General features: G+C 37.1%; 2 protein-coding genes and 2 long non-coding RNA genes across 7 annotated transcripts in view; 3 read left to right on the top strand and 1 right to left on the bottom strand.

Moving 5' to 3' along the window:
• Window positions 1-16,290, top strand: part of Eip63E (cyclin dependent kinase Eip63E) — a 167,863-nt gene that overhangs the window by 76,343 nt on the left and 75,230 nt on the right. The window lies entirely within an intron of this gene.
• LOC148237554 (uncharacterized) lies at window positions 371-10,776 on the bottom strand. Its single transcript, XR_015812664.1, has 2 exons — window positions 7,958-10,776; window positions 371-1,988 (listed from the first exon to the last, which is right to left on the bottom strand). It is a non-coding gene; the product is annotated as an uncharacterized LOC148237554 (long non-coding RNA).
• Window positions 1,990-5,204, top strand: LOC148237555 (uncharacterized). Its single transcript, XM_088205625.1, has one exon. The coding sequence runs from the start codon at window positions 2,954-2,956 to the stop codon at window positions 3,869-3,871; it is 918 nt and encodes a 305-aa protein (XP_088061751.1). The 5' UTR covers window positions 1,990-2,953; the 3' UTR covers window positions 3,872-5,204.
• Window positions 8,417-15,312, top strand: LOC148237553 (uncharacterized). The gene is made up of 2 exons (XR_015812666.1): window positions 8,417-12,461; window positions 13,337-15,312. It is a non-coding gene; the product is annotated as an uncharacterized LOC148237553 (long non-coding RNA).

The raw sequence follows: 16,290 nt of genomic DNA, 5'->3' as shown, positions 1-16,290 counted from the left end.
GAACCTCTCTAGGACCGCGTGGCGTAGCGATAATGAGAGTAAATGTTTGTTTGATATTATTACTCATATCAAAGAAACGATCGAGATTGTGACCACGCTTTCCTGGAAGTATTAAAATTAATAATTTCATTTGCAGAGAGACTGTTTATTTTAATTATCATAATACGATTTTAATATATACAAGCGATTTAACTTAGACTATTAGAATTTGAATGGAATAGAAGTTATGTAATTGGGTTCTAAATCCGCTCTCGTCGAACTGTCACCGAACTGTAGATACATAGGATAATTGATTGGTATTTCAACCGATGTTAATCTGATAAATTAAAGGTTAAAGTTAGTAATGGTATATACATATATAAATGTAAGGGATAAAGGGTTTCAACTGGTGTTTATTTAAAATGTGTCAATTCATAATCCCATAAAGTACAAGGTTTATTTTGTTTGAAAGGGAAACTTCTGCTTAAATTAATCACAGTTATATAGGAATAAATGTCGTTCGTGATGCAGAAAGGAGTGAAAGGTGAACTCTTAAAAATAATTTAAGATGACCTTTATAAGACGGTAACTTTCGTATGTATAATATATTATATGCATATGTTTTTCATTTATTTATAATAGTATTACCTTTATTTCTTGCTTATATAATCCAATACAATGGGCAGTAAAATTTATAACTTGCCATTGACGTGCGATGTGATAGTGCGAAATATTACCTTTTTTACTACACGTACTGCTTGCTGACACTAATCGTTTGCTGTTACGTTCATGTTTGATATGATTACTAAGATTGTGTCAACGCGAGCGTTAAATACTTAACTAGATGCCAGCTAAACTTGAGCGAACGCTAACAGTGCATAGTATATAAAATACATATATTATTATAAAACCTACTAACCTTTAATTTTAAGCGAATCAAACGTGTCTCCATATTGTAGGGTATCAAGCGTTGACTCGAAAATTAATCGCGAGTTCAAATTTAAACGACGTCGGGCCACAGTTTGTTTCGTCTTCGCCCGTGTCCCGGTTAAAATATGCACGAGGGCGGGTCAAAAAGGCTCGGCGTGTTTATTAAAATTAACACAGCGACGTGTGCATAATTCATGAGTGTATATGCTACACGTATGCTCCAAACACATTTTTTCAATGTTTCGCCTACTATTTATTTTGGGAGTGTGGGTGTAGTTTTGGATAGTCGTGTGATTCCGGTGTTAGTTTTGACAATACTCGGACCTGTTTTATAACTATTTGTTATGCATTGTTAACCAAGATCGTAAAAATATGTTAACCGTTTGAATGCCGTAAGAACGCCCGGTGTCCACTTACGAACGACGACATGAATGTCGCTAGGACCCGGGTGTCCGTAAAATTATAAAATCATTTTTTTTGCTACTTATTGAGTACTTACATGTATAAACTAGATTTTATTTTGTTCCTATAAAGAGAAGTTCACACAAAAAAATTCAGATTTTTTTAAAAATATATTCATAAAAACATCAATATATGCCAAAAGATGCTTGGCATTCTTAGCATTCATCGCCTAATTTCGCTTGGCACTAAAAGGGTTAACATAATATAATAATGGTATTCTACACTCAAACGCGATATAATAACGAGGATCTTACCATTTATTTTTTTAAATAAAACGTTAATTTTAATAACATATCATGATTGTATATTACCATATACAATACATGTTACTGGTTTTATAAACATTTTCATATTTACAATTTTATTATTAACTACAATATAATAAAAAAAATACATCATTGATCATTATAATTTTAGGGAAAAAAATAAAAAAACCTTTACAATTTAAATGGAAGAAAAATAAAAAAATATTGATTAAGTGCTAATTTAACTACATTTAAGTCGGCAAACTTATTTTGTGAAGGGCCAGATTGTAAATATTTTAGGCTTGGCGGGACAGAAAGTCAAATTAAAGTGAGCTTCAAAATAAACATGTAATTTCTTCCAAATTTTTAAAACTTATGTGGGGACCACATATTTACGGTCACATACAGATATGGAATCGAAGAATAAAATAGCTTCCCATATCGAATCAACCCCTCGCCGACGCGTCGCGGATGTACTAATCAAGCGCGACAAAGAAATAGGGGAGCTTTCGGGAACAGCGATATAAAAATTAACAACCGTTATTTTAAGTCGTCTTAATTAAAATATTCTTCAGACAAGGCGATGAAACAGTTTCCCATGTCTAATCGACCCCTCGCCCACACACGGATCTGCTAATCAAGTGTGACCAAAATTAGGGGAATCTGCAAACAGAGCAATAACATTTTACGTCTTCCTGGATTAAAAATAAACAAACTAGTTCGAAACCGACAATCCCACGCAAAAAGGGAAACGACATCTTAATTTTAATATGTCACGGATTATTTTATAATAAAATCCAGGATGACGAATATTGCACCTTGCAAGGGAGACGATCGTGAGAAAAATTACACTTGCGTGAGGACCAAAAACCGTGGGAAACAGGACGATATTGCGCAATAATATTGATGGAAGTCTACTATATAAGGGGTTGGAGTTTCCAGACAAAGACACATCACTCTTGCCATCGGCACGGGAACAAGCAGCCTCACTGAAGTCCACCCTACGCCAGCGAAGACTTACGAGACGCCTGCCTGGAACTTCACCCTGTCGCAGAACCCCTGGACGTCCGCAAAGAGCATCCACCACAGCAAGAACCGAGCTAAGATCAACCCTTTTGGAACGCGAGCCGAACAGCTGATATTTTGGCCATCCAGCACTATCTGTGAACTTCTCTCCAGAATTACGGCCAATAATTTAAATAAATCGTTGTCACGTAATTTGTACAATTTAGTAGCTAATAAAAACCTACATAGGTGACCTACATTGGTGACGAACCGACGCGAGTGGACCGCATAAAACCTCCAAACACCAAAGTGCAAACAAATAACAAACAACAATGGAGTCAGATAAAGTAATCGACAACGCTACATCAGAAGCCTCAGCTGTATCCATGATGCCTCCTCCGTTTTGTGAAGAGGATCCGCGATTTTGGTTCACAATGTTGGAAGGGCAATTCCAACAGTCCAAAATAAAATCAGATGCAACCAAGTTTTGGAAAACCTGTCAATACCTGCCTCCCCGGATCGCTTTGGAAGTACGGGATATAATTACCGAACCACCCAGCGGTTGTGCATACGAAGCTCTAAAATGCGCACTGATAAATAGATTATCGACATCAAGAGAGCACGACATCAAGCAGCTGCTGGAGCGAGAAGAAATAGGTGACCGAAAACCTTCAGCATTTTTAAGGGATCTGAAGAAACTAGCGGGCGAAGGCGTGCCACAAGTCTTGCTACGAACAATTTGGCAAAGCCGCCTTCCACATTACACACAGGCACTTGTAATGGTCTTTGAGGACAAAGACCTAGAAAAGGCAGCATTACTGGCGGATAAGATAATGGACATACCGATGGCACAAACAAATTCAATCCATTCACCGCTTCAAAAGGGCGCATATCATCCACCATCATCGCAGACACAAGTAACGCCACAGCTGTCGCAAGTTTCAGCCGTGCACGCGTCACAAGAAAACAACCAGCTACAGATAACACAGATGTACATCACATTGATAAAATCAATGGAAGAATTACGTCTAGAAGTGCGCCAGATGAAACAAGAATTGGGAAACATCAAGAGGGATGAACGTGGCCGATCACAAAATCCACATAATAATTGGAGAAATGGATCGCAACATCGACGCAACCATAGCCAGGCCAATTATGCAAACAAAGAAGGTTTGTGTATTTACCACAATAAGTATGGTAAAAAAGCACATAAATGTGTACCACCGTGCAAATTCTCGGAAAACGAATAATGCAAACGTGTTTTCCGGTGAACGTTTGCATCTCAAAAACATGCCGGTTGTTTATAACTGATCAACGATCAAAGATGCAATTTCTAATTGATACGGGATCTGATTTATGTGTTTTTCCTCGCAATAAATTTGGCAGAATTTTAAAGCCAGCTTCATACGAACTTTTTGCAGCCAATGGTTCAATCATTCAAACATTTGGATGGAAAAGTATTGTTTTGGACCTTGGACTCCGTCGTGAATTCCAGTGGAGATTTGTTATAGCAGACGTTCGCAAACCAATCATTGGCGCTGATTTTCTACGTCACTTCAATTTACTGGTAGATCTCAAGAATGCTCGCCTGATTGACGCCAACACAACTTCCTTTGTACAAGGAACAATAAGCGAAACAAATACTTCACACGTAAAATCCATTCAAGGAACTTCCCAGTATCATAAAATACTTGAACTGTTTCCAGAGATCACACGTCCAGCAGGAAAATCTGCTTTGCAGCAAAAAATTAAACATACGACAGTTCATCATATTCGCACCACGCCTGGACCTCCAGTGTCGAACCGCCCACGAAGACTCGCACCAGACAAATACAAAATTGCTAAAGAAGAATTTCAAAGGATGCTCAACGATGGCATCATACGATCTTCAGAAAGTCCTTGGTCGTCACCTCTTCATTTGGTTGCCAAGAAAACTCCAGGCGAATGGAGACCGTGCGGAGACTACAGGGGCCTTAATGCTCGAACAATACCAGATAGTTATCCTGTGCCGCATATAGAAGACTTCACTCATGCACTGACTAATCAAAAAGTCTTTAGCACGATTGACCTGGTAAGAGCATATAATCAAATTCCAGTCGCGCACGGGGACATTGAAAAAACGGCTATCTCGACACCGTTCGGATTATATGAATTTCCGTTCATGTCATTTGGACTTAGAAATGCAGCACAGACCTTTCAGCGCTTCATGGATTCCGCACTAAGGGGCTTAGATTTTTGCTTCGTATATATCGACGACATTCTCGTCGCATCTAACAACCATCAGCAACACCAGGAGCATCTCCGGCAACTCTTCAGCCGACTTAGAGACTACGGCGTGCTGATAAACACTTCTAAAAGCGTCTTCGGTCAATCGGAAGTCGATTTTCTTGGTTACCGCGTCTCGCAAGATGGCACCAAACCTCTACCAGAGAAAGTCGCAGTCATAGCCGCATTTCCTCGCCCGGACCGGATGAAAAAACTTAGACGTTTTCTCGGCATGCTGAATTTCTACCGCCGATTCATTGCTGGCGCCTCTAAAGATCAGCAGCTACTAACCGACCAGCTTAAAGGCTGTAAGAAAAATAATGATCCAATACCTTGGAATAATGAGCTTGAACAAGCATTCGAATCTTGCAAACAAGGTTTAATAAACGCCACCTTTCTCGTACACCCGGATTCAAAGCTACCATTAGCACTTTTTACCGACGCATCAGACAAAACTATTGGCGCAGTACTACAACAACAAGTAGGGGAAAACTGGCGCCCACTTTCATTCTTTTCTAAGAAAATTTCACCAACTGAAATGCGATACAGCACCTACGACCGAGAACTTTTGGCTATATACAGGGCAGTGAAACACTTTCGCCATATGGTCGAAGGTAGACGATTTACGATCTACACCGACCATAAACCTCTGCAATATACGTTTAGTCAAAAACCAGACAAATGCACGCCACGTCAATTTCGCCACACAGATTACATTGCACAATTTACCACCGACATTCGTCACGTCGCGGGTGAAGAAAATGTGGTAGCCGACGCTCTATCCAGAGTTGAAACTGTAACAAGCGGAATTGACTATGAAGAATTAGCCAGACAACAAGCAGCTGATCCAGAAATAAAAACACGATCAACCTTAAGGCCCGTAAAAAATTTCGGATCAGACTTCACTATTATGTGCGATACGTCAACTGGAAGAGAGCGACCGTACCTGCCGCTCCAATTTAGAAAAAAGGCTTTCGATTTGTGTCATGGATTTTCGCACCCCGCAGGACGTGCCACTACCAAGTTAGTCTCAACCAAATTCTACTGGCCCTCTTTACGCTCTAACTGCAAACGATGGGCCAGAGAATGCACAGCATGTCAGCTGTCAAAGGTTTCACGACATACATCTACACCAATCGGAAATTTTGAGCCTCCTGAAGGTCGTTTTGACCACATACACATCGACATCGTCGGACCTCTACCGCAGTCACGTGGAAAAAAATATATCTTAACAAGTATCGACAGATTCACTCGCTGGCCGGAAGCCTATCCCATTGAAGATATCACGGCCGAAACAGTAGCCAACGAGCTTTTCAACGGGTGGATATCAAGATTTGGCGCACCCCTTAGGATCACTACTGACCAGGGCCGCCAATTCGAGAGCGTCTTGTTCAAAGAACTAAACCGCGCAATTGGAACAACCCACATCCATACAACAGCTTATCATCCACAGGCAAATGGGATGATCGAACGACTTCATCGGCAAATCAAAAGCGCGCTTATGTGCCACCAAAATGACTTGTGGACGGAAACACTACCAGCAGTTATGATGGGTATTAGAGCAGCCTGGCGCGAAGACCTTAAAGCGACTCCAGCAGAGCTAGTTTACGGACAAACGTTACGATTGCCTGGTGAATTTTTAGCACCACGCACTTCCACAATTCCGACTACTCCGAGTCCAGATTACGCTGACCGACTAAGGAAGCGAATGAGTGAGCTCTCACCCGCTCAGCCTAGACAGCGGGGAGCACGGCCGATTTTCATTTTCAAAAACCTTCAAACAACATCACATGTTTTTGTAAGATGTGATGCTGCAAGAGGCCCTCTCCGACCTCCATATGATGGTCCCTACGAGGTAATAAATAGAACGCCCAAGTGCTTTACTATCAATATTAAAGGCCGACCAATAACAGTGTCGATTGATCGCGTAAAACCAGCGTACATTCAGATGGAAGAAAATACGCCGATAAGCAACCCTCCACCTGACCACAGGCTAAAAGAAAAAGTACATAATGAAAATGTGCCACAAGAAACAACGCCACTTAATCAGACGCGCCCTGGGAGACACGTTCGCTTTCCAGATCGCCTACAAGCTGGATAAAACCACACTACAAATTCTACAGGAGTTCCACGTCTCACTCCCTAGTTTAATTTCGCAATTCTAAATTGCTAGGGGGGGAGTACTGTGGGGACCACATATTTACGGTCACATACAGATATGGAATCGAAGAATAAAATAGCTTCCCATATCGAATCAACCCCTCGCCGACGCGTCGCGGATGTACTAATCAAGCGCGACAAAGAAATAGGGGAGCTTTCGGGAACAGCGATATAAAAATTAACAACCGTTATTTTAAGTCGTCTTAATTAAAATATTCTTCAGACAAGGCGATGAAACAGTTTCCCATGTCTAATCGACCCCTCGCCCACACACGGATCTGCTAATCAAGTGTGACCAAAATTAGGGGAATCTGCAAACAGAGCAATAACATTTTACGTCTTCCTGGATTAAAAATAAACAAACTAGTTCGAAACCGACAATCCCACGCAAAAAGGGAAACGACATCTTAATTTTAATATGTCACGGATTATTTTATAATAAAATCCAGGATGACGAATATTGCACCTTGCAAGGGAGACGATCGTGAGAAAAATTACACTTGCGTGAGGACCAAAAACCGTGGGAAACAGGACGATATTGCGCAATAATATTGATGGAAGTCTACTATATAAGGGGTTGGAGTTTCCAGACAAAGACACATCACTCTTGCCATCGGCACGGGAACAAGCAGCCTCACTGAAGTCCACCCTACGCCAGCGAAGACTTACGAGACGCCTGCCTGGAACTTCACCCTGTCGCAGAACCCCTGGACGTCCGCAAAGAGCATCCACCACAGCAAGAACCGAGCTAAGATCAACCCTTTTGGAACGCGAGCCGAACAGCTGATATTTTGGCCATCCAGCACTATCTGTGAACTTCTCTCCAGAATTACGGCCAATAATTTAAATAAATCGTTGTCACGTAATTTGTACAATTTAGTAGCTAATAAAAACCTACATAGGTGACCTACACTTATAATAGTATAAGTTTTTTTTTTGCACTGTTGTTCCTTGTTCTTTTAAGTTAAATAATCAATTAATTCCTGCAGCGTATTCATTTAGTATTCGGTAATATTATAGGGTGGGTTTGGTTTTTCTCTGAAAAAGATTTCAATCGCTCCTCTGAGTTCAAAAAATCTTTATAAAACATCACCATGACTGAGCCATCGAACTACTGTATGATGATTAAGTGATGATATTCGTCTTTCATTTCTCACGATAGACAAAAAAGTTCATCACTACCATAACTGGTTCAAAAACACACGATACATTAAGATGTTTCCCATAAAGTATCTGTAAGTGAATATTACGATGAATAATCAGATAAAGCCCCTGATTATTAAACTCCTTACATTTTTACAAATACTTCTACCACCATCGGATGTGTCACATTTTAGTTGATTTCATTTCAATATGAACTTGGTTAAAAATATGTTCATCTGTAGTTGTTCCATGCAGACTATTCATGGAAGCTTGTTTTTACCAGCTGAAGTTTCTCAGGAAGTTTGCTTAAACCATTTCTCTTTATCATATATACGAATGATATCCCAGAATTAAAAAAACACGCGTTTATTTATGTACGCTGACGATACAGCTATTTTAACGAATGCTTACGATCTTACACCAATCGAGAATAAATTACGAAAATCTTTTGAATACTAAAAGAAAAAAAAAAGATTGAGTTGACAAACTTTGGCATCGCCTTTTCAAAGCGAAAAGGGTAGGAACGTAGAATAAAAATTAGCGTTTAATACACAAAGTTTCACTTCGAGATTAGAGCTCAAATTAAAAAAAAACACACTTTTTGGAACTTCGCTCTAAAAGGCTGCTATTGCGGCCCTAATATTTAACAGAAAGCGCGCTTACTACAAAAAATAAAATCTTAACAAACAAATAATTAATTAAACCCTGTTTACACATGTGCTTGCTCGGTGTGGAGTCACGCGAGTCTTCAAAATAATATATAATACACATTTTTTATACTAATTTTAAAAATTAATTTTTCTGTGGAATTTCTAAAACTTTTAGATAGCATCACGTGAGTAACTCTATGACGAGTATAAATGACATCTATAATATTATTCATTATTTTGTTGTTTTGACAGTGATGCGTTAATAGGCGCTTAATTTGTAATCTCTTCACCACCTCAACTTCATTGTTAAAATTTTCAATGGCTCCCATGACCAATCACGAATTTGGTGAGTTTCCGCGTTTCCCGCGGTAAGCGCCACGGAAAAGAATTCGCCAACGAACAGTGGCAAGGTCACTGCTTCGGATTCAATAGCCGCACGTCCTCGATTGGACGTTACCAGTTTTTTTTAAACATACACACCTATCCACTTTGCCGATAGTTGATCAAATGACGTACAAGTATTCGTTCGTAAACCGCATGTGTCCTATTAGAAAACATTGTCATTAGTCATTGCGGTGCCAATAGAAGACTCGGTCGCAAAGTCCAAGTTGCGTAAGATCCGAATTTTGGTGATTCTTCTTGGTAGATGACTTTAGAATGGAATGGAAGGCAATGGAAAACCCGCGGCGTAGACCCCGTAGTTGCGTTACTTATTAGGTTATTCGGAAAATAATTTCGTTTTGAAAATGAAACAATAAAATGCAATTTTTTTATTTACTTTTGATAAATTATCAAAAAAAAAAAATTGCCCACGTTCACTTTTAACTTTTCTTCCTTTTAACTCCTCCAACTTTTTTATACCTTCTTTATAAAAATTCCGTTTCGGAATCAAAATTGGTTTTTTTTCAAGTCACTTACATTAAGTTTTAATTTCCAGCCTAATTCCTTTATTTTATCCATCGTCCATACGCCTTGCCTCCAATTCTTCCCGATGTTTTTCACATGATCATGAATCGTGGATTCGGAAAATTCGAGCTTCTCTGTCAGCTGATGAATTTTCAATTTCTGTTGTCAAAACGCGTTTATCCAATTTTTCAGCTCTTTCCACGTTCAAGACTTTAATATCAAAATCTCTCATCCGAATTTTTTTAAACGATCTCTGACGCTTTCAAAGATCTAGTACGTCCCCGATTACATCGCAAATGTTTATTGTTGCAGTAGTTGCAGATATTCAAAATAAAAACTCAATTAGCATGCAATTTTGTAAGAAATCCTCGATTGGTATAAATAATGCAATCGCGAATCGGTACTTTTTATTTTGTTTGTTAAAATGGATGCCCTGAATGTTGATGAACCGAAAAATAACAAGACTCGTGTTGACACAACGACAGACAGCGCGATTAATCACCCAAATGGACCTATACAAAAAAAGAACATTAATTTCCGAATAACCTAATATAAATACAGGTAATATACACATATACTATAGTTATTTGGTAATTGAAAATCCTTGCTGTATTTATACAACTGCCTTTCTTTAAGTATTTTAACTTATTTTGATATAAAGCCCTTTTTAGTCCCACCTTCTTCTTAATATTATTTACTTTAATATAAATATTGAACCAAAGTTCGTAATTCGTTCTATATCTACGCGTCTGTGTATCGATATTACACAGAATATTGCACATCCTCTTCAATATATCAAAATATATTTCTCTGATACTTTACATTTAAATATAGACCATTTATTTTCTTGAACTTATAATTGTGTATTCTTTCTGAAGAATCGTTTTCATATTTATGTATGCAAAGATAACTAAAATGCCTATTTATTAAATCTGACAACGGTGGGTACAACCTGTTAGTTCATACATACTTAAATATGATTCATCGCAATAGTTATCCAGAAGTTATGTCCGACTTGCAGGTTCATTCCCCAAAGATGCGACCAACGTATATTTAACATTTTTTTCAAGTTTTCTCAAAGTGCTCTCACAATTTTCTCATAAAATTTGTTCCAATAAACATAGCAACATTACAATCAATAAGATATTGTACCTAAGATGGTCATTTACGAGAATTTCCTTTTTATATGCCATTTTGATATCAAACAATTGGCCCAAATTCGTTCTTGCCACAATAGGCAACACAATGCAAACGACAGTAATAAATCTAATCTAATAGACTGATCTTCTGACGTTATCTTATATTATTTAAGTATAGTTTTCTTTTATATCACTTTTATGTTACGCATTGATCAAATCTCTTGTTTTCCTGAAACACTTCCGATTCATGGTCATGGCTTGTATGTGATTTATTCAGGCATTTAGAATGTACTACATACACAGCTAGGTTATAGGAAATCGAGGATACGCATCGTATGATACTAATTGAATATACATAAACATGCATGTTTTTTCTTTATTAATATTATTATTCAACTGAATGATTGTATGCAATTAATGTATATAACGTAAATACTGTGCGCTGTTTGGTTATTGGCGTCGGGTTCGCCGGATACGCTAGCGTGTTTATTTCAGCGTAAGTACAATGATAAAATATTTACACACACACCGGAGATTCGGGAGGGGGGTCAAACAGACCCCAATCTTGGCTGTCAAATTTGTCACTTGCGCACGCCCGTAGGTTTGTTTTAACCTTTGCGAGATTTTCGAATTCGAATTTCCACTGGAAGGCTTTGAATATCACTTAACCCGTCAAATTGTCAGTGCCTCTCGTGTTCTGGTATTGCTGAAGTCTTTTTCTTATTCGAATATCTTTACATCGACGAAGTAATAGATTACGCGCAACTCTGGCACGTGGCACTTATTGCGGATTCCTTCATATGGATGTGTTCTTTCTATAGAAATCGTGGATACCCTTGATTACTTTTATTTCACTCTATCCACATCCTCAATTTTGATTGAAATTATCAACATGAAGATTTTTATTATAGTCCCCTTAAATGATTTTGTGCTATTCCTATCACCATGAGTTACATTTCTGCAACACATGAAAAATATTTAATTGGATAATCGAGAGTACACGGTAGTATTATCTGCTTAAAAATATGTTGTATTGTATCTTATGAAACCGTACAATATTTTATTAATTGTTTGCACGATCTGGATCTTGTAAGCTCGTAAATCAAGATCTTACCGCAAAATCTTCACACAGCTACAATTGCTTTGCATGATGGCGAATCGACTCATTCGGGTCCTCCTCAATACTTCGCTCCACAGCAGAAACAACTTCTTCGGTGCGCATTGTACGACGTCTCTGCGGATGCGTATTATCAATTAGAGTATGCGTGGTGCGAAAACGATTCATGGTTATTCGAATGGACGTTTATGTCGATTGTAAAATGGACATGGGCACGGCTTTCAAAATAAATTTGCACAATTTGAAAGAGTTGTTCTGATATAAGTCTATTCATGGTGGAATGGCAAAGCAAACTGAGCACAAATCAGCTTTCAGCTGTCAAATTGGCTGTCGCTGGAAAAAGTGTTGCCAATTCAAAAAACGAACCTCTAAAAAAATCATATTTATATTCGCATTTTGGCATATGTATTGATTTTGATCATTTACAAGGTAGGATCTTATATATTTGAATAATTTTTGTGTGACATTATTGCTAGAGTACGCTCGGGATAAGGATGCCGGTTTGTTATTGTATGCGTGTACATGTATATGAGAGGGAGAAGCGATGTAGCGTGTACTTCGTTGTCTCGCTTTCTCTTTTAAGGAAAGTCGCTGATTCGTCAACGCTGGTATTCATCGTTAAAGTGCAGTGTGGCACAGAAGTTCGATCTTCTCTAGTGATTTATTTTAAATAATTTTGTGTCGATATTGGTTTAACCCAGATATGCCCACTGTCCCATGGGTAGGTCACTAAACTCGTGCCACTGTTTTTTATTTATAAATGAAAATTTAAGAGAACAAAATTTCTTGGCCATATCTGGGTTAATTGATATCAAGGCTTCAAATATACACTGTAAGTTATTCGTTCTCTTACCCGTGGATTAAAATATTTTAATTCTTTTTCCATTAATCCGTACGCTGTTGGTTTTTTTATACTTTTCTCTGTAAGGCTTAAAAAAGTTATTATTCTTATCGTTGAGCCAATGATAATTTTTTAATTAATTCAATGGATTCTAATGATTTAATAGAGTCGTCGAGCCATTAAACAATCTGCGAATAATTTCTTTCCCCATTTTATATCTTTTTGCTTTTGAAGAATAGCTAAAGACTATATTTTTTTGACTAGTGAAAGATTTTGAATTTTCAAATTTTTAATTAATGACATCAATGTCTGGTTTCTTCGATTATATAATATATTTTTAATTGTCCGTTGAAATTTCCAACTTAGCTCAGATGTATGTATGTTAAATAAACATATATTTTCTTTTAAAATAAAAAAATTAAATATTCTGAGCGAAATTGTTTTGAGCCTCACAGTTCACGCACACAATAACAAACCGGAATCCTTATCCCGAGCGTACTCTACATGCATATGAAAAATCGTAGATTTGTACGTATATAAATATTGGTGGTTTTCAAAGTTCCCTTTTATATGTAAATAACATTTGTATAAGTGTTTTTCAAACGTTTGAAAATAAAATAACTGATTTCGCAGATTATATTTATTTCAAAGTTGTACGTTTTATGGATTTATACTTTTGAAATTATTTTTCTAGATTATAAATCGAATTCTCGGTGACAGTATATCGTTATGAAACAGACACAATAGGGGTTGTTAATATTTGTGTCAAATGTATGCAAAAATAGCGAACGCACGTGATGCTTTGTAATGTTATGTAACTGGAATGGGAAAATCTATACAGATTTTCACAAAGCGCGACTTTTTGAAAAGGTCACTTGCTCGCATAGTTATTGACTGACGTACACGGTACGTACACAATGGAATATTTTCTCATCGTCGAAATTTATTCAATATCGTCCGTAATGAATATTAATTCGGATCCACCGCCGCCGTTCCTATTGCGTTTACGGAATTTCGACGGGCTTTCTTCACCCCCCCAGATTCTCGACGGTGTTTCAATTATTTATTAGCCTCGTCCGGCCCGGATCTTCAATGCGCCTACGGACGTAAGTTTATAACTTTGAAAGCTCTTCTTATGAATAGGCAGTACCTTTGTATAAAATCGTTAATTTTAATTCAAACGAAAGTTAAAGTGCGGTTAAACATTTTGAACGGTTCGTAAACACGATTGTAAATATTCATACGGGGTATGCAAGATTTATGTACACTACTTTAATTAAATGGCTCTTTGTCTATCGATTTTTGTTCTATTTCCGTTCGCGCTCGGAAGCTGTCAGTTGACAGACGAGGCCAATATGTCTATCGCCCTTTCGCCGGCTGTCAATCTGCGCTAATGTGCTCGTCGCCTCTTCTTTTCTTCGATGGGTGTGAAAAATACCCATCGGAATATGAAAGGCATAGTAAGAAATTTTACACCAAGTATACCCAATACTCACTTATTCAAAGAGACTAATAATTCAATAGAAAGATTATTCGCAAGATCCCTCTAAATTAAAGTAGTAGTAGTTGAAGTAAATTACTTGACAATATAGTTATTTATCATGCATGATCTCGCGTGTGTCCTTTGTGTCCGTCATGAAGTACACTCGTCTTATAGTAACTCAGCAAACCAAATAGGGGCTTCCTCTTAAATATTGTATCAATTCTACAGAGGGGTTCTCGTGTTCTCCTCCGGACATATTTCAGACAATCTTGACGAGGGCAAGTGACGTCAGTTTGCCCTCTTTACTATACTCTCTACTTTATTGCCAAAATAACTTCACGAAAACTAGATCAAAGATAAATTAATACACTATTCAAAGCTTGATTTAAATCCAAATTATGTACATTTTAATGTGTTATATTTGTTCAAAGGTGCTCTCAGATGAGAGGTTTGTAAGCCGTCGGGATGACAAGCTGTATTGTTAATCTTTAAAACGCTTCAGGCTGTACATTTTTACGCTCAATGGCGCTTTACTTCCGGAAGAAACTCGTTCTGAAGAACCTTCTTTCGCGAATAATGGAGGGAACACCTGCTCTCTTTTTATTCATCGACTTGAAACGATGCCCTTTAAAGTCCTTAATTTGTGTGTTGATTTATGCTGTCAATTACACCCAAGGCTTTGAAAAATCTTTCATATTAAACAATTCATCAAGCACTGGAACGATTTACATCCGAGTACTTTTTGATGATACTGTTTTTGCCCGGAAATCCGAGAATTCCGAAAAGCGAGCAATTTTGTTCGCCCTTTGTGATTGATCTTTTAGCTGAGTGACGGACCGTAAGTCCGAATATTGCGTGCTTTCGCGATATTCGTTTTTAATATATTCTCAAAATTTAATTGCTAAACACTAATTCTGAGTATCTTATAAATATGTAGGCAGGATCACCAATTGCGCAGTTTTGGCGGAACTAAATTCTGGAGAAAAATAATTAGGCTACTGTCATTATAAAAAAAAAATTAAAAAATCAGCTTATTATTCGTTCATTATCTGATAAATTAAATTAATTAAGAAAAATAAGCGTGCTTCAACTGACATCATTTAAATCGAGGTACTGATTTCATTAAGTATTTATTATTTTTTGAAACCTATTATATATTATATATGAACGTAAACTGTTGTCATTTAAATATTTATCATTTTACATAAGTTGTGACGTAAAAAATATATATTATATTTAAGATTTTAATATTAATTTATTCAACTACACAATTTCCATTGATTGTTAAAACGCTCTTCCATATTTCTATATAGTACTTATTTATGTTATTGAATGTTATGAATGAGATCAGCGGACGAGGCGTCGCCGTTCGTCGTTTTCTCGTCATAGTCAACCAAAAATTATGTTATTCTATTGTTGCCAGAGTGTCGTTAAATGTTGCCAGTGTTGCCTAGCTTGTGGCCGAATAAATCGCCCCCACACCATAAAAATAAAATTCCTATAACTTTTAATGCAAAAAATAATAAATAGCTTTTTACTTGCCCTACTGATTCCAATTGCTTGGTATCTAAAAAAATATGTCCTGAACAAATTATAATCAGCAGAAGTAAGATCTTCGAGAAAGAGTATTGTTGATGTCTAATAATATCCCAATTAAGTAATTTTAGCTTATGTTGAGTCATCATCGCCACACGGGGTCGCGCATATTCATTGTGAAAACCAATTGAGTTGAAATAAAAAAATTAAAGTTCCAGGAATTCCCGGGAATCGCGACTTGTTTGTTTATCTTTAAAATTATAGCTAAAAAAATTGTTTTATAAATATTTGTGTGTGTACATGTGTGTAAAATATATACATATTAATTTATTAGAAAAATATTAAATGGATTTTTTAAAGTCTTTATTTATTATTTATAACAACCTCAAAAAAACGAAATTTCAATTGTATATACAAAACAATTGTAAA

Source organism: Plectrocnemia conspersa, unplaced genomic scaffold (assembly GCF_051122295.1).
Source record: "Plectrocnemia conspersa isolate PC_06_02 unplaced genomic scaffold, ASM5112229v1 ptg000002l, whole genome shotgun sequence".
NCBI classification, from domain to species: Eukaryota; Metazoa; Arthropoda; class Insecta; order Trichoptera; family Polycentropodidae; genus Plectrocnemia; species Plectrocnemia conspersa.
This window is presented reverse-complemented; position numbering and strand designations above follow the sequence as displayed.